Here is an 18,787-nt window from a genome sequence, read left to right on the forward strand (position 1 = left end):
CAATACTACTTTTTTAAATAAACTTTTAGAAATAATATTATAGTGATATAATAATGTTTCCCATTCCTATTGTTTCGCGCGCATCTGATTAACCTATTATGCCATTTTAATTGGAAAATGCGTAAATGCATGAAACTGTTCAAAGTCAAATTCATGAAAAATAGTCTCCAGTTACACAAAGAAAAACCGAATAATTTAAATAGATTAATACAATTTTCTACATGTCAATTAGTTAACTCTGTTAACTGAATTATTTATTTATGTTAAGTTATTTATTTTGTTAAGCAAAGAATGCGAACCAAACAATTAATATCAAAATAATTAATGTTAAATTAATATTAAAGTTAAAAACTATTGTTAATATTTTAAAATAAAAAACTATCAACATAAATAGTTAACAAATAGTTATCAACGGCCTATATATCTACTGAGTATTATCATGAAAAAAATTAAAAAAATGTTTATTCAAATTATTAGTGCTCTCAAAATTGACAAAATCTTATCGTTTTGAGGAATTGAATATTTTTTGTAAATTATTAGTATTCTTTTGTAATATCTACTGTGTTATCAATTATTTAAACAATGGAACTAACAGTTGTTTCTTTTATATCTATTACTGATTGTTTTTTTATGCAGTTTCAATATCGATAACGCAATATGCAAATTAGAACTCATTCTGGATTCTTGTTCAAACACAAGAATTGTAGTAGGATCAATTTACATACTCTTACAGGATCTGTATGTACCTAGAATTTTTATTGTTCTGTTATGCACGTGATTAACGATATTGATCTTGGATCTATGTAACAAGGACTCGATCATTGGTGAACGGTTTGTAGTCAATAGCATGACAAGGACTCGATCCAAGGATCGATCGTAATCGTAACAAAAAGTTTCTGTTGATAATTTTCATCATTGGCATTTATTATACATTTATAATGTTTTTATCACTGTTATTATTATTTTCGAAATATTTTTGTACACTATGTACATGACATGGATAAAACGTAATTTAGATATCAAGTTAATTTTAAACTTGATGAAATTACTCTGCCAGTTTCCTATGTGATAATTTTCGTAGATAAGTAATTTGATGTTAAACACAAAAAGTAGGACACAAATATCATTAAATTATATTATATGTAACATTAACAGTGTTAAACGAATAGTTTTCTAATGTAAGTGTGGAAAGGGAATGATGGAGATTGATACGTTATTGATACGTTATTGTTTTTTATACGTTGTAACAAACACATTTGAGACTTATTTCTCTAATAATTAATATAAAATATAAGACAAAATTAGATACATTAAGCTATTAATAATTATTTCTAAGCTATTTTTGATAATAAGAGTAATATTTATACAATAATCACGATAAAATATAATATGAATTTGGATACATTAAACTATTTACATTCTACATTTTCTTATGTAATGTTGCTTGTGTTTGATATTTTGTATCTTATTTTATCTAAACTTCTCTGCTTCATTATGAAACGTTGTTTACGTTTAATATAATTTATATTAATTTTATTTTATATATATATATATATATATATACATATATATCTCCTAAATTTATATAACATGTTAATATAAATATAAAACTTGTGACACAAATATAAAAAAAATAATACAACGAGTCATTAAACAATTTTTTTTTCTTTTTTACATATAAATCTGTTAAGTAGTTATCTTCAACTTAATAATTTATTTACAGAGTTTATTTTATAATAGATTGTAATTAATAAAAGTATTGACTAATAAATTAGAATGTTTGTAAAGATAGTGCAATAACTATGATAACTGTGATAAATTATAATGAGTGTTTAAGCATCTACACGTGAAGTAACATTTGATAAGTTCTATACATGTAGAAGTGAGATAAAAAAGCGATTGTTACAAAAGAGGTCTAACTAGCTTCCAACTGTTAAATTAGTATTAATTCCACGTTGACTCTTAATCGCATCTATTCGATAATGCCACCATCTGACCAAGGAATAGAAGGACGACGTTAAATGCTGTTCATTGTCCTATTTTATACGCTGACAATATGTAAAACAATACGAGATCCGGCAATAACTTTGTTTTTTTTTTTTGTTTGTATTCTTTCATTATTGTAGCAATTAATAGATGCGAATCACCTTATCTGATTTCATCGACTTGTCAAGTACTGTTCCAGAGGTATTCAATCATGGGTCGTTGCACTTGCAACTCTGAAAAGAACGTGTAAACTTCTTTTACACGTTCTTAAATCTCATTTGTATCCGTATGTATCCGTAAAGTAAATATTGACGATTAATTTTAGCAACTTCTGTAAAAAAATCCATATACGAAGAAGTGAAAATTATCAACAAACTACTTAACAATAAAAATAAAGAAATTAGAAATAAAAGAAAAATCTTTATAATCTATCTTTTTATAATTTTTACTAATATAATCTATCTTCTTACAATTCTTTTTATAATTTATGATTCTATTTGTAATTCTTCTTACGTGTATAATATACGTTCTATATTATTTTAAAAAATATGACACATATAAATGGTATCTCTGTCTACAATGAAATTACAGATAATTGTAATTTTAATATTTTTAATTCTCGTATTTAAAACGCTGAAAAATACATATACTGAAATTGTTTTAGAAAATGATAGGAGAGCACTTTCTTTAAACAGGTGTCGACAACCTCGGGTTATCGATATTTTCCAACGGTATCTTCGAGGTCTTCGACCATTGCGTCGACAAGCCTCCATATGTTCGCAACCTCCCGAGAATTCTTATAACTCATCCTGCATGCAAATGCGTCGCCTGTGTTATTTTTTTTTGTCTTTTTCTTTTCTGTTTGCACATATCTCACGTACAGGATATTTTTATCTCCCGCGGTTAGCTCTCGTCGTATATAAAGCCACGGAAGGATTCACTTGGAACGCGCACACCTCTGTTTCATCCCAGACTTGCCAAGTTCAGTTTAAAACGAAAAAAGAAACCGGTATCGATCAGTTTCCATCTCGAACTGGCCGCGTGAAAGCGGGATTCTCTCGACGGAACATCGCGCTGGAGAATTCTGAATGCTTGCTTCATTTCTCTAAACATCGAGATTTTTTAATTAGAATATTATTGAAATTGTTTGTCATTTGCCAATTGTTTGCTGTGCATTCAAAGAATAGCTGTTACACGTTGTGCAACACAGTGGAAATTGACAATAGAAGACCGTAAGTGACTAAAAATTGAAAAGATCGAGAGATCTTTGGAGATCAACTGCGAGGATTTGATCGAATATTGAATATTTCTGAAAACTATGGGTAGTAATAGGAACAGTTCGTAAGATTCTGCAATACATTCTGCAACGTTTGATAAATTCTGTTATTACTGATTATCGAAATGGAATCAAGTTGTACGATGCAGGCTGTTCTTTTACATCTTCTTTTGCTTTTTGGAAACATTTATGCCACCGGCGACGAGAGGAAACGATACGATGGATACAGATTGTACAAAGTTTTCGTGCCTGATGATGAGAGTTTAGAATTATTGACGAACATGCAAGACGATGACGGTTATCACTTATGGCACCGACCGATGATCAACAATACTGCAGACGTGATGATCTCTCCGGCAAGGATTCAAGAATTTATGCAAAAAGTTAACACGACGAAGCTTGAACCAGAATTGATGATGGACAACGTGCAAAAGTATATTGACAACGAGAATCCTCGTGGCAACGTAAGAGGAGCGTTCGATTGGCTGGGTTATCATCGATTGAATACTGTAAGATATTATTTTGGAAGATTGCACAATAAATATAATTATAATATTTAGAATAGTATAAGTTAGAAAGTTTTGTCTCCTTTTTCTTCAGTTAGTTTTATTATCATTATTCATTTCGTTCTTCGAATTATCGTGTGTATTGTAAAAATTCCAAATAAAATTATAGTATAATACAATCGTAAATAATACCATCGTAGTACTTGATTGACTATAATTTTTTCGTAATATCGTTCCGCAGTTCAATTACTTGACTCAACTACGCTCCACTATTATATTATAACTTCTATCACGTTATTATATTAGTATACTACTTTATATGCCGCAATATTACTCATATACCAACGTAATTGCATCAGTAATTATGAATCATGGAAAAACAATTCTACTGTTGTATAATAAAAGAACAGTTAATTTCACGTTGTGAATCCTTCCTATGGAAAAAAAACGTATTGTCGATCGAGGATCTGTCTTCCAGATTTACAACTGGCTAGATTCTCTCGTAACTCAGCATCCCGAAATAGTAAAACCAATAATCGGTGGAAGTAGCTACGAAGGCAGGAGAATCAAAGGTGTGAAGCTTACCTATAAGGAAGGAAATCCTGGTATATTTATCGAGGGCGGGATACATGCCAGAGAATGGATATCACCGGCTGTTGTCACCTACATCCTGAACGAATTGATCCTGAGTGATGATTCTCGTGTCAGATACATGGCAGAGTCGTACGACTGGTATATTTTCCCTGTATTCAATCCGGATGGCTACGAATACACTCATACCACTGTAAGAAATTTTAACGATAAATTATTAACATTCTTTAGTCCACAAATTTTACACATCAACTTTCTTAAATCACAAATGTTTTAAAAAAAGCTTTAAGAGAAAGGTCAAGGAAAATCAAAGAATAAACAATTTTTTCGAATTTTACTACTATTTTACTGTATAAATTCTGGTTCAACTAAAATACTAAAATAATGATAAATTTATCTACAATTGAAATAAACTTATCTAGGTTTTCTCGTCTATTCTTGAATCTACATTTCGATCGTCTGATCCGTAATCAAAATAATTTACCTTGTGCACGAGAATGATAAAGAACTATATACGTCGCTGCTGAAGCGATAAGATTATTGAAATTCATCCTTTTAATTACTTTGTTCCACTATCGAGTCGATATCGATTACTAGTCAAGGAACTTCAACTTTCTGTTTCTTTTCCGACTTGCAACTTCCTGTTCCCTTTTCAATTTAAACGTGTCAGCGATACGTGATAATCGCGCGATATGAGAACTGATAAAGTGAAAATCCATCTAATGTTCATTGCGTTTCGACACTGTTCAGAATCGTCTATGGCGGAAAACTAGAAGACCTACAAGAAGAGGTTGTTACGGAGCTGATCCGAACAGGAACTGGAATTTCCATTGGGCAGGTAATCTAATAGAGAAGATATTAATTGTTTATTTAATCTTATCGGTTAATTAAATCTGGTTTAAAGTGCTATCTTCGATCTATGTGTATTGATAAATTGAAAATCAATTTAGATATTGGAAATGATTGTTTAATTTTATTAATATTGGAATGATTGTTTACACTGGATTTAAAGCCATTTATTTATAATATAAAACGTGTATAAAACAGATAGATATCTATATTATTAGAGATTGTCAACTATTAAAAGAATAAACGAATCTTGATTATTTATATTTTTAATTATAGAAAAATCAGTGGATCGCTTGAATATATTAGAGATGTAAGAAATTATTATTTTTATTTAGCAAATATAATTATTCGCTGATGTTTCAGAGGGTGGTGTTAGCCGAAATCCATGCAGTGAAATATACGCTGGCGACAGGCCTTTCTCTGAAACAGAAACAAGAACCATGTCCCAATATATCGATAGCATCCAGAGTAAAATATTTTCTTATATAGCATTTCACAGTTACAGTCAATTGCTACTCATTCCTTATGGTCACTCTAACGAAAGAGTCAGCAACTACGACGATCTCTTTCAAATAGGAAATTACTCCATAAATGCTTTATCAAAGAGATATGGAACACGATACAAAGTTGGCAATATCGTAGACATTATATGTGAGTGCATTATTAAAATTACAAAAATATTATTGTATTCAATATTTAAATGTTATTTGTGCGCATTTATAATATTAGAGATAAAAGAGAAAGTTGCCTGACATTGCTCAAAATAAGATAGAAATAGTTTAAAATAAAATGATAGTGAAATAAAATCGGAACTAAGATTCTTGTCGTTTTAATTGATTTAAATTTTTTATTATTTGAATTCTTCTAGACGTCGCATCAGGAGGCTCGATGGATTGGGTACGAGGAACCTACAACATCCCCGTGACATACACTTACGAGCTTCGAGACAAGGGAAGATATGGTTTCATTCTGCCAGCAAGTCAAATTATACCGACTGCAAAGGAAACTTTGGACTCTTTGGTCGCCATGTTCGAACAGGCTGCAAAACTTGGCTATGGTTCATCCATGACTGCACAATTTAAACTTTAATCTTTATAATTCCATATTATTTATAATTCCATATTTAGTCAAATCAGTATGAACCTTTTTATAGAATGTGTTATTATATAAATATTTATTATATAAATTTTATTATATAAAAGAACTATTTTTCAATATTGTTATTACATAACATTAACGTTACTTGACTCTGTCGGTCATAAAGTATATACATGTAAAAAATAAATTGCATTGAATAGTTTAAAAGCTTTCCATCGCAAAAGATAATAAAAGAAGTATTTTTTTCTAATTGCAATTGTAATAAATTTGTTCCTTTTGTTACAGGGAGAACTTCTCTTTTTTTACTTTAAGAACGTCGATTGATTACAAATTGAGGACAAATTTCACTTTAAATACTATCATTGGTATTATTCTCAAGTTTTGGTATTATCGTGTGCTCATACATAATTATGATTGTCAATCTTGATGGTATCTTGTTACGATGGTATCACGTAATTTACGGCAATTCTTTTACAGTAATGTTGCGATTATTTAAGTACAGCTATTTCTGTTCTCTCAGTCTTGTCTAAGTGCACCTGTCTAATTGATGTGCTAATTTATGCGTTACGTCGTAACTGCTTCTGGTAGGATCTCACCACTAAACAATGATTTTCGAAAAATGAAAATCGTTGGAACTGTGACAGAACAATAATACGAAAACGAATAAACTCAATTTTTTTATTATTTAAATAATACGTATATTATTAAAATATATACGTATACGTGTATAATAATTCCTTATTTACAAATTCTCTATTTTCGAATGTATCGTCCCATTGAACTATATTTATTAAATTTAATTTAAAGAAATTAAAGTCGACTTTGTTTTCATTACTATTTAATTTCATAATTATAGAACGTAAAATTTTGGAAATCAACATTTCACAATCACATCCGTTTAACCAACCGAAGAAAAAAATATAGAAATGGAAGTAGAAAATCACTCTTCGAAATTGGTACTGCAATTGCCAAGATCAATGATCGATATATCCCAGAATTGACAAATATCCCGGAATTGTCTGCAACTTGTTGTGAAATTCTAACTACATCTCAAGTGGGCAGTGTGAAATCGTCCAGATAAAGACGCATACTCGAAATAAATCCCGATAAAGATTCAGATTCAATAAACTCGCACTTTTCACAATCAGTGATATGATTTCTGAATAACGATCCGATGGAAATAATCGTTGGTGCCGTGTGCAGGTGAAACGTTTAAATACAGAGGTGGAAGTAGCAATAAGACAAGTCTTCTCTCGTAATCACATAGGGTAAGATCATCCATCATGTTCTTTGTTCTCCTTCGACCGTCGTGTTTGCAACTTTAATTTTAATTCTTATTCGACTTTTTTTATTTTAATTCATGTTAAGGCTTAATGTTATTCATGTTAAGTTTCACATTTATTTAAACACATCCGTAAGCTTCAGTCAAATTTGAAAATTTCTTCTCAGTACGCGTAGCGAATTAACTTCTCAGTTATCAAAAGGATTCATTGAATTCTTCTTTCTATAGTGAGAATTTTAATCTGTTTCTGTTTCAGGAGAGGCACTATGTGGAAGTTAATTTTCGTCGCTTTGGTCGCTTTGGCGACAGCCGAGAAAGTAAAGTACGACAACTACCAGGTGTTCCGTGTTACACCTCAGACAGAAGAACAGGTCGAAGTCATCCGCAACTTGGAAGAAATTTCTGATGGAGTATGTATATCTGCTTTGTACGAGCATTGTTACACGTTCAAAGAATTTAACCAGTCAACATAAAACACAGATCTTTCCATCAATTTATCGTTCAATTGTAATTAAAAAACGTGACCATTCCCCATATTAAAAATACCTTCGAGAAATTCTAACTAACTCAATGTGCAAGTTTTTTCGAATATTTTTCTTTATTTCCTATATTATTGTTATCTTTTAAAAACTCAAGTTAAAAACAGTCATTATTCATTTTATATACTTCCCTAATAGTGATAACCGATTTTTTTTATAGTTCTCTTTCTGGAAAGAGCCAAACACTGTGCAAAATCACGCGGACGTGATGGTTGCTCCCCACAAAATCCCGGACTTCCAGGACATAATGAAGAAGTTCGACATCCCCTATGACACCTACGTCAGCGACGTTCAAGCTTTAATCGACAATGAATTACCACCGGCCCAACCTTTAGTCTCGTTCGACTTCACCCGCTATCATACTCTCGACGAGATCTACGCCTTCTTGGATTCACTTGCCAAGGAAAATCCCGGCAAAGTGCAAGTGATCGTCGGTGGAAAAACACACGAGGGTCGTCAGATCAAAGGAGTGAAATTGACCTTAGGCAGCAGCAAAAGTGGAATCGTCTTGGAGGGTGGAATTCATGCTAGAGAATGGATCTCTCCGGCTTCCATTCTTTACATAGTGAACGAGCTTCTACAGAACAAGAACGCTGATGTCAGACAACTCGCCGAGTCTCACGAGTGGTACATCTTCCCTGTCGTCAACCCTGACGGATATGTGTACACTCACACCACGGTAAGCAACCTAAGAAAGTTGGAAAAATCTTTAATTTTAAATGCTTAACATTATCGTGTCGTTAATGTCAAATATCTGAAGTATATACGTTCTAGTAAATGTATTAACAAAATGAATCACAAAGTAGAAATTTTGTTAAAATAAGGAATTTGATGTATCTGTAATTGAAATTTTGATGTGTATTCAAACGCTCAATGCAAGAGTTTCAGAGTTGAAAAGAAAGTGATTATTAAAGTTATGATAATAAAGTTTAATAATTAGTTATTGTAACATATTATATAAATATATAATATAATATTATATTTATTACACTATATATTGTATATATAATATTATAATATATTAGTATAATAAATTTGTAATTTAATGATTAATTCGATGGAGCACGTTTGTGTTTCAGAACCGTTTGTGGAGAAAGACTCGCAAACCATACGGTTTGTGCTATGGAAGTGATCCTAACAGGAATTGGGGATACAAATGGATGTGTAAGTTTTTCATCTGATATATAAATTTATCTTTAAATCTATCGCAAGATTTACATTCTCTGTTAGAAAGTAATCACATAACATTTAAGTGTTTAAAAATTACATGAAAAATATTCTCTTTTTAATCTTCTAGCTGGTGGTGCTAGCAACAACCCATGCTCTGAAACTTACGGCGGAAGTTCCGCGTTCTCTGATGTTGAAACGAAGAGTCTGTCCGAATACCTGACATCGATTTCCAGCAAATTCAATGCCTACGTTTCTTTCCACAGCTATTCTCAACTTTTGATGTTCCCCTACGGTCACACTACACAGCATCTGGATAATTACAACGACGAAGTAAGTGAAAATTCAAATTATCCTATAAAAATCTCATTGAAAGATTTATTATTCTATGGAGATCTTTCCTACAAAGTTTTGGTACATCTATACATTTGTTTTACATTTATCTAAATAATCCGTATTTCGGCTTTTCTTCAATTTTACAAATACATGTATCACGAACGATTTGATCGAGATTCTTAATTTTATCAATTTATATCGTATCTTAGACGGTAATCTTTCTGATAACAGTTACTGATAACAGTTACAGATAACTGTGATAACAACTAATGGATGATATTTTTATTACTGATACATGTCAAGATTAATTTATTAATTAAACCTCGATGAAATTTGTAAGTACAGAAGGATAATTAACGCACACTTTCAGCTTCAAATAGCTAACAAGGCAGTCCAGGCTATTTCTAAGCGCTATGGAACCAAATATAAGGCCGGGAACGTCGCCGAAACCATTTGTAAGTACACAAACCATTTATCATACATGATGCATCATTCTTTTTCTCAACATTAATGTTCAATTTATAATTTATAATTGAACATTAATGTTGATCACAAGTAGAATAACAAGCTCGATAAGCTTTTCTTAATTGCGATAATAAACTAATATAACAATCTATTCGTCCTATTCATTTATTTTTATACTTCACGTTCTACTTTCAGACATCGCAAGCGGAAGCTCAGTGGACTGGGTGAAAGGAACTTTCCATAAACCTGTCACCTACACGTACGAATTACGCGACACCGGCCGTCATGGTTTCTTGCTTCCGGCTGATCAGATCGCTCCTACCGCGCTGGAAACCTTGGACTCTTTAGTTGCTATGTTCAAGGAAGCTAAAGCTCGAGGATACAAATAAACGCAATAAATAAACTAACAGGTTAAAATCAATAACGATAAGTCAACGTAATAAATAAGTTTTACAACATCTGTTGTCGTCATTTCCACTTCGTTTCTCTTGATTCTGATGCTGGTCCTACGATTTAAAATCTACGCGTAATTATACTTACTGTCTCTTTCTAAGTAACGTTCGTTGAAGCGCGTGTCAACTTAATAAATTACGAGCGTCTTCGCAATTGCTTTCAATTCTTTCCTCGAGATCTTGCCTGAATGAGTGTGCGGAAGACTTGGTAAAAATTTCACGCCGCCACGCAGTTTGTACTGATCGATCATGTTACTAGCCACCATCTTTATCAATTCTTCCGCGGAAACCTGTAAATTATACATCGCAGTTAAATCGTGCGCAAAGTAATTGTTGAGGACAAATTCATATTATTTTTATATATTAAATTACATTGTTCAATTTGCATTTTATACCATTATTTTGAATTGAGATCTCTACAGCTCTCTAGTATAGCTACGTTCTAGTCCAGCTACGTTCTTTCGGTCATTTTTCTTTCGAGCAATATTCTTTCTTTAACAGAAGATAATATGTATCTTCTGTTTGAGCGAACTACGTATAAAAGAAATTTTCTTTTCTTTCCTTTTGTGGAAATATAAAAATTCAAGAATCGCAACACCAACTTATTAATTTATACATACTTCCTTATTAGGCATCTTGCTGACAAAAGCAACGGGATGTTCATCGTCCGTAGGATGTGGTACACCAACCACTCCCACTTCTAAAACTGCGGGGTGAGATTGCAGAAGGGTTTCAATTTCGGTCGGCGGTATTTGGTATCCCCTGTATTTAATAATTTCCTTCAGCCTGTCCACGATGAAAAACTCCCCTTTCTCGTTGTAATAAGCTAAATCGCCACTGTGCAACCATCCTGAATGCAGGGTACGAATTCATTAAATTACTTCATCATCCATATACATTTTATCTTTATATTATTACTTTATATACATGTTGTTATTATTTACATTACTATTTATATTTATTACTTTCTGTTATCTTATCCCTATGTTATTACACTTTCTATTGTTTTGTCTTTATGTTATCATGCCCGTTTAAAAACTCGATTTATTTTAACTATTAAAAGAATAATGATAAATTGTTCAAAGAATTCTCATAAAAACAACAATAATAGAAATAGTAGATTACTGCGTTTACCATCTTTGTCAATGGCGTTCTTGGTAGCTTCAGGGTTTTTAAAATATCCTGTCGTGATCGTCCACGATTTCGCGCAGAGCTCGCCATTTTGATTTGGACCAAGAGTCTCCCCCGTTTCAGTGTCTATGATTTTCACTTCACAATTTGTTGTAACCACGCCGCAAGACCCGCTCGTGGTATCTGGTAATTGTGTGGTAATCACACCACCAAGCTCCGTCATACCTGAGAAGAAGAAATCGTCTTCTGTATCAAAGTACGAAGTAAACCTTTTAATCTTACATTATTACATTACACCAGTGTTTTACATAAATATGTTTTTCATAATTATCATACGTAATATATAATATATATTAATATATCATAATATATCATATATATTTACATAATATATCATAATATATTTTACATAAATTATTAATATATCATATTTATCAATATTAATTATTAATTATTAATATATCATGATATATTTACATAAATATCTTCGCAATTTCAGTTTCTTCTCGACGTACCATACGCTTGTAGAACTGTTGTATTCGGTAAGTTTTTTTTCAATAAATCTTGAGAGTCTTGTTTCAACGTCGCACCACCAGTGAACAGTATACTCAAAGAGCTGAGATCATAATCGTGCAAACGATCATACCGTACGAATCGATTTGACATACTGGTACTGAGCATCAACCACGTGACCTGAACAAACAATCATTCATAATAGAAGAGACAGGAGAGAATGAATTTTCCATGAAATGTTCGCAGTTAGTTAACCCCAATTGATACTATATCAATTTCCATGAAGAGTGTTGTTATTAAAATTCTAAATATAATATTGACGTAGAATGGTTATTTATCGTGTTAAGAGTAATATTAACTTCTGGAATCATCGTCATTGTGTCATTGTGTCAATGAAAAAATACACAGCAAAGAATTCACATTTCTAACAAATTTCTCCTACGAAACAATTAAAATCCAATTAGTGCGATATACTTATAATCTCAAAAATTAATTATACTAATTAAAATGCAATAAAATTCACGATAAATCGTAAGTAAATATCGAATCCTAGATGAATCAAGCGAAATTTCATCCTTGAATTACTTTCCTCCGCAAGTTTATTTCTGTTCAGAAAATTTCATAATATTATAAGGATTTTTCTCACACTTGTTGAAAAACTATAACTAGATATAAAAGAATTAGATTTAGAAGTATAGAATTCAGTTTGCGAACGAAGGGGTTAATAATCTACACTAATCTAAATGACACATTTTCCATATAAAGTTATAGGCATAAAATTTGACTATTATTATTTAAAAATATGTAAGTTAAATAATTAATTATTGTTTCAAGTTGCCAGAAATCAATTAATTCTATATATAATAATATTATTATATACTATATACTATACAATAATATTATATTATATATTATATACTATACTATATATATTATATACATTATATTCTATATAATAATATTATATTATTAAAAAAGCTATCAAAAACAACGATGAATCCTTGTACCTTAAACTTTTCGATAATTTCGCAGGCTGATTTTTCGTCGAATTCTGGGCCGATGATTCTCTTGGCGCAAGAAATAATACTCTTCAAACTGAGTAGCGATCCGCTGATCCAGTATAAAGAACTGAACCACATTGATACATGTGAGTTCAATGCGAAGCCCTCGTTTAACTGCAGCCCATTTATAATTGATCTGTGAGAGATTTGCACACCTTTCGGCAAGCCCGTTGTTCCAGACGAGAACAGAATTATACAGGTGTTCTCGGGATCATTGATCTCCACGCATTGGAAGTTCTCCACTGCCGATTTCGAATGGCCATTCAACGTCTCCGTGAAGAGTGTTGTGCCGGGATAGTGGCCAAAAGTAACAGTTTTCGGATGATAAATCTCGATCTTTGCCGCCTCTAGCACGACAGCCATCGACTTTTCATTCGCGAAGATCACCTTCGGCTTCGTCAGTGTTATGAAATGTCTGGCCAATTCTAGGAAATTATAGTTGTTAATTAATCATCATGCAAGCGCGTAATTGCTGTATTGCGTAAACACGGATGGAAACAATAGCCTATTGAATAATCAAGTCAGACCAATAATCAAGAATAATCAAGGTTCGTTTGTATAAGTTTCTCTGACTTTTACGAAGAAGTAATCGTTTCATATATATGTGGGAACATGTAGGCAAATTCTGGGAAAGGGCCCAGAACTTTCTTCAGTGCCCAATTGGAAATTGTAACCAGATGTCCCAAGTGGCGTACTGTAGAGAAAGTTAGGCTTGGAACTTGAGAATGTTTATGGCTCTAGCATTTAAGATATTAAGGGTATGGATACGTTTGTTTCATGTGTGTATGCATGACGAATTTTTGTGCAGATGAGAAAGAAGGCAGTGAGTTTCGAGCAGTCAGAGAGAAGAAAGTGAGTTGAGAGTTGCGAGAGAGAGAGAGAGAGAAGAGATAAACAATCATCTTTTATCCAAATTCCTACAAATTGGGGTCCTACATATACAATTATGTACAATCACATATATACGAAATTTACAATTCATTTAAAATTTTCTTTTATCCATTTTTATTTACTCGTGTTAGTTTCTAGTTTTATTCTTCTTATTTATTTCTATAAAGTAGCGAATATTTTCTAAAAAGCGTAATAATAATGAATAATAGATGAAGAATGAAAAATGTGGAAATGTCCATTTTGGTTTTCGTAAATACTTTTCTTTCCCGGCAGATCGAACAATTTAAAGTTCATATTCAAACGAAGAAAGAAGCACTAACTTTGTAGTCTAAAAATATATATAACACGTGTATATATGTATATATATATATTACCAGTCGATGTAAATCAAATTTCTGCCAGTAAAAATGCAAACTTCATTTCTTATAAATACATTGATACTATGGTAGAATTATAATGGTATTTCCATGATAATTTATTAAAATTAAACCTTGTATGTGGGGAAAAAGTCGACAGGGAAAAAATTTTATCGCAGTTATGATAATGCTCGGTAAATGTATCTACGTATTGAGATTATCGATAAATTAATTATCATAATTTACAGAACTCACGAGTGTTCATCCCATAGTCCCACGAATTGACAATGGCACCGAGATAGAGCGCAGCAATATAAGGAATTATAGTATCCATGTGATTGTGCGAGGAAATTGCGACAATGTCTCCTTTCCCGACTCCATGTTTTTGCAACCACAGTGCACACTTTATCGTACGGTCTGCAATGTCCGCAAAAGTCTCTTGTTCTTCTGTGATTGCGTCTACCTAAAATGTTCGATCGATTGACAACAAACAACGATCCAATAGAAAATTTTAAAGACCAAAGAAAATTGATAAAGGAAGCAGTTCGATTATGTACAAACTAAATTATTAATAAATAAAACCTGATGAGCGCAATAGCTCGAAAATCCAGCGAAGAGAATTAAAAGAATCATATTCTGGTGTTTTTATCAACATTAATTTACTGATGAATAATATTAGTAAATTAAGACAAGTTAGAAATTGCAAGACATATTTGTAAGACATAACGGATATAGAATAATCGAATGATTTATATTTTGTAAAGTTATTATTTAAAAGACAATTATTGTTTCTAGAAACCTTCAGGATAAATTTCACAAAAAAAAAGAAATTATCTACTTATATTTTTTATAAAAGAAACATAAGTGCAATAAGAAGTAGAATTGCAATGTGTATTTATGCAAATGCACATGTTGTTATTGTTGACATTGCTTCGTCACTGAGATTCACGTGTACATTTTACTGTATACATTATACAATTACATAATGCATATGCTTTGCATATTTTTTTGTTTCTAGCGTATACGCTCAAATATAATGCATATTCATGTATTTGTCTCGAGTGCCATCAATGACTTATAAATGTCGTTACAATATCACTCAAAACAAACGAAGAAAAATTACCTTATTGTTTGTTACGATGCAAATTATAATACCTCTACAGAATAAAATATAGTATACGTATCGTAAAACGCGTGTTACATATTCTTTTTTATTTATATATGTTTTTTTACATATATGCATATTTTATCAACATAAATGGCACATTTTACGTGTATAAACATCTAACAGCAAGTATTTGTATCATGTCTATTATAAGAAGTTGCAAGTTGCATTGTGATTACAATATATTAACGCAATTAGAGGAATCAACATATAATGTCAGTTATAAGCAATTATAAGCAGTTTAATATTGAGGCCCACGACACGTACCATTTATGACATGCTCCAAACCCAGTGTTCCAAATTTTTAGACATATTTTTGCAGTTCTCAAGTATAAATCACTTAAAGAATTTGCAAACTAGGCGCTTTATAAATCTCAGTTAATTTCAGGGAGTTTTTCATAATAACAAATGCCATGTTATAAAGAGAAGTACGTATCAGATGTATCGTGCAGATAACAGGACTACGGTTTTCAAAAGATGATGAAACTCATGGATGACAATGAGAAATTCTGAGAACCTCCACCTACTTTCTGATCAGTTTTCCCTGTTTTAGAGTCTTTCAAAGGCCTTTGGAAAGGGCAGACCAAAATCTGATTATATAAAGATTACAAGACAATGATAAATGATCTAAAATCAAGTGATTAACAATCTAAGATCAAATTCAGTAATTAAACATTCAGCTTTAACTAATTATTCGGCAGTCACTAATTCAATATTTGGCTAAGCGTATCGTTGCGATGATCTGGGTCCTCGGTATCTTAGTCATTCAGACTCAGCGAGTTAAAGTTATCAAGATTATTGTACAATAAAGTCAGTGTTATTCAAAACTCATTCACATCAATGAATAATTCTTCGACATCAAGCAACACACGCAAAGATACACAATCGACATCAATCATAAGAGTGTCTTTAACATTATAAGCTATCAGAGTGTCTGATAATATGGAAATATAGTAATAGTCAGAGCTAGACGCGGAAACTTGAGAAAAATAGAGAGAGAGAGAGAAATACATTATCTGATAAGAAATTGGATAACGTGAAGGAAAAGTGTGAGTTAAACAATGATTGCAGAGTAATGCTAAAGCATTGATTACAAGACTGCTATAATATGAAGAGAAGAAAATGTTCTTTAGAGAAGCTAATAAGTAGTAGATATGTAGAAAAAGCAGTTAATTAGTTAAAAATGGTAGAATATAAAATAAGAAAAGTTAGGAAAGAATAAGAATGTATTGCGTAAATATTAAGATATTATTAGAATGTGTAAATATGACTGTGTAAATATTAGTCGTTAGTGTATAGTAAGAAAATGTGAAGTATCGAAAAGTGTATGAAGACTAAGAGGTAATTTAAATCAAGCCCATTCCTTGGCTTTAAGACTGGAATTATTTATAAAATAATAAAAAAGAACATAATATGGACACAATTAGCATTATTATACTGTCATGATCAACGAAAGAGTTTTAAACCAGTGTAACAAGTCATAATGTCTTTAAAACAAAAGGAGAGTCATACTGAAAGATGACTTAAAGTATCAATAATGAGGAGTTATCATAATATCATTAAACCTATTTTAGTTCATTTGTTTGGTTTGGCCTATCGTTTAGTTTATTTTAGATAAACAGTATTACCGTTATTTGAGAGAATGACCAAGGGAAGAAACATCAAAATGTTGATAACACGTTGTTACGTTACTGTTATTTTTCGTATCATGCTCTCTAATGCTTTTTCTTTAAATAGAAAACATTAAAAATAAAATATATTTTCCTTACAACTGTCCAAAAAAAAAAGTTAACAAAATTAAGAATTAAAATTACTTCGAAAACACTATCAAAACAAAGAGAACAGCGAATTAAGATCTCCTGAACAAAAATGTTACACAAATTAAGAATTAGCAAATGCGTTTTATGATTTTATAATGACTGAAACAAAGATATACATATGTACAAACATACACAAATCAGTAATGCGTCAATGAATTATGAAATGTAAGTACACATATATAAAATTGAATACAGCATATAAATGAAGCATATAAATACGCAAATATAAATAATACATCAATGACAAATTGATTACACAACCATCAAACGATTATATAAATAATAATCGAACTTCATTCGCTTTATTTAGTTTCCATCGATCGTATTAGATGAAATTCGTTCATACCTGACCAATGATATTCGAGTTATTCCTCAAAGTGTCAAGCAACAATTTGCCTGTGCTGGTATATCGACTGTCATATTTCACCACTTTCCCTTTCACCACTTTGTTTTCAATTTTGAAGGATGGCTCAGTCTAAGAACAACGACACAATAAAATCAGGACAACATTAGTATCGCCAGTATATATTAAAATGATATGAAGAGTATTTGTGAATTATATTCGTCAAACGTCTTACATTGTTATCATTTGGTTTGTTCACCATGATGATTGTTAAAAAAGAAAATTCTCTTGATAGAAAAACAAATCTTCTTCTGTATAAGAATAGTAGTAGCTGTTCGATCCGATTTATGGAACGAGAAAAAGAACAGACACACTTGGCGATCGACGAACAACTGTGAGGGAAATCATTGAATGGCAGGCTTTTTCTTTGTGTGCATGGCTTTGTCCCCTTGCTGTCATGCTTGGTACACGTTGATTATTAACATCAGTGTAGTCGTTGTGTATACTTAATCTTCCGTGATGAATTGCTTAATCTTGATATATCATGTGTGTTTGATATATCATGTATCTTCACATGAAGATCTTGATTAAGAAAAAAAAAATAGATTTTGACTGTTTGACCTATTTTTCACATGTTTCCTGTGTAAGCTTGTACATTTCATACTTTACTTCTTTTTTAAAATACTTTTAAATTTCCGTATAATATTCGGTATTTAATTCGTGTTTTTTTGTATTTTAATTTTTAAAAATCTCCTTGTGTCTTTTCACTGTTTAATTTTTAAAAATAGTAGCAACTTTTTGAATATCAGTCTTTTCCATTTTACAATTATTATTATTGGAAGAATATTTTAATATTAACTATATTATAAATTAATTTATAAGAGAGATAAGACTTATAGCAGTACAAATTAGTAGTTATATAAATGCAATACAAATTAGTAGTTATATAATAAAAAAACG

General features: G+C 31.3%; 2 protein-coding genes across 3 annotated transcripts; one reads left to right on the top strand and one right to left on the bottom strand.

The window, feature by feature from the left end:
• Positions 1 to 5,274: 5,274 nt before the first annotated feature.
• Positions 5,275 to 10,551, top strand: LOC122532893 (zinc carboxypeptidase-like). Of its 2 annotated transcripts, XM_043662064.1 has the most exons (8): positions 5,275 to 5,280; positions 5,572 to 5,574; positions 7,845 to 7,998; positions 8,288 to 8,806; positions 9,207 to 9,291; positions 9,425 to 9,627; positions 10,001 to 10,085; positions 10,291 to 10,551. In XM_043662064.1, exons 3-8 carry the CDS (start codon positions 7,855 to 7,857, stop codon positions 10,482 to 10,484), a joined length of 1,230 nt encoding a protein of 409 aa, XP_043517999.1. In that variant the 5' UTR covers positions 5,275 to 5,280; positions 5,572 to 5,574; positions 7,845 to 7,854; the 3' UTR covers positions 10,485 to 10,551. The 2 variants fall into 2 exon arrangements, with proteins under 2 accessions (XP_043517999.1, XP_043517998.1); XM_043662063.1 differs by lacking the exons at positions 5,275 to 5,280; positions 5,572 to 5,574 and adding an exon at positions 7,473 to 7,574.
• Positions 10,552 to 10,637: 86 nt separating this feature from the next.
• LOC122532891 (4-coumarate--CoA ligase 1-like) lies at positions 10,638 to 18,237 on the bottom strand. The gene is made up of 8 exons (XM_043662060.1): positions 18,063 to 18,237; positions 17,831 to 17,959; positions 14,755 to 14,962; positions 13,199 to 13,677; positions 12,194 to 12,371; positions 11,682 to 11,903; positions 11,168 to 11,397; positions 10,638 to 10,837 (listed from the first exon to the last, which is right to left on the bottom strand). The coding sequence occupies exons 1-8, from the start codon at positions 18,087 to 18,089 to the stop codon at positions 10,676 to 10,678; spliced, it is 1,635 nt and encodes a 544-aa protein (XP_043517995.1). The 5' UTR covers positions 18,090 to 18,237; the 3' UTR covers positions 10,638 to 10,675.
• Positions 18,238 to 18,787: the final 550 nt, after the last annotated feature.

The sequence above is a fragment of the Frieseomelitta varia genome, unplaced genomic scaffold (genome assembly GCF_011392965.1).
Source record: "Frieseomelitta varia isolate USP_RPSP 00005682 unplaced genomic scaffold, Fvar_1.2 scaffold_480, whole genome shotgun sequence".
In the NCBI taxonomy this organism is placed as follows: domain Eukaryota; kingdom Metazoa; phylum Arthropoda; class Insecta; order Hymenoptera; family Apidae; genus Frieseomelitta; species Frieseomelitta varia.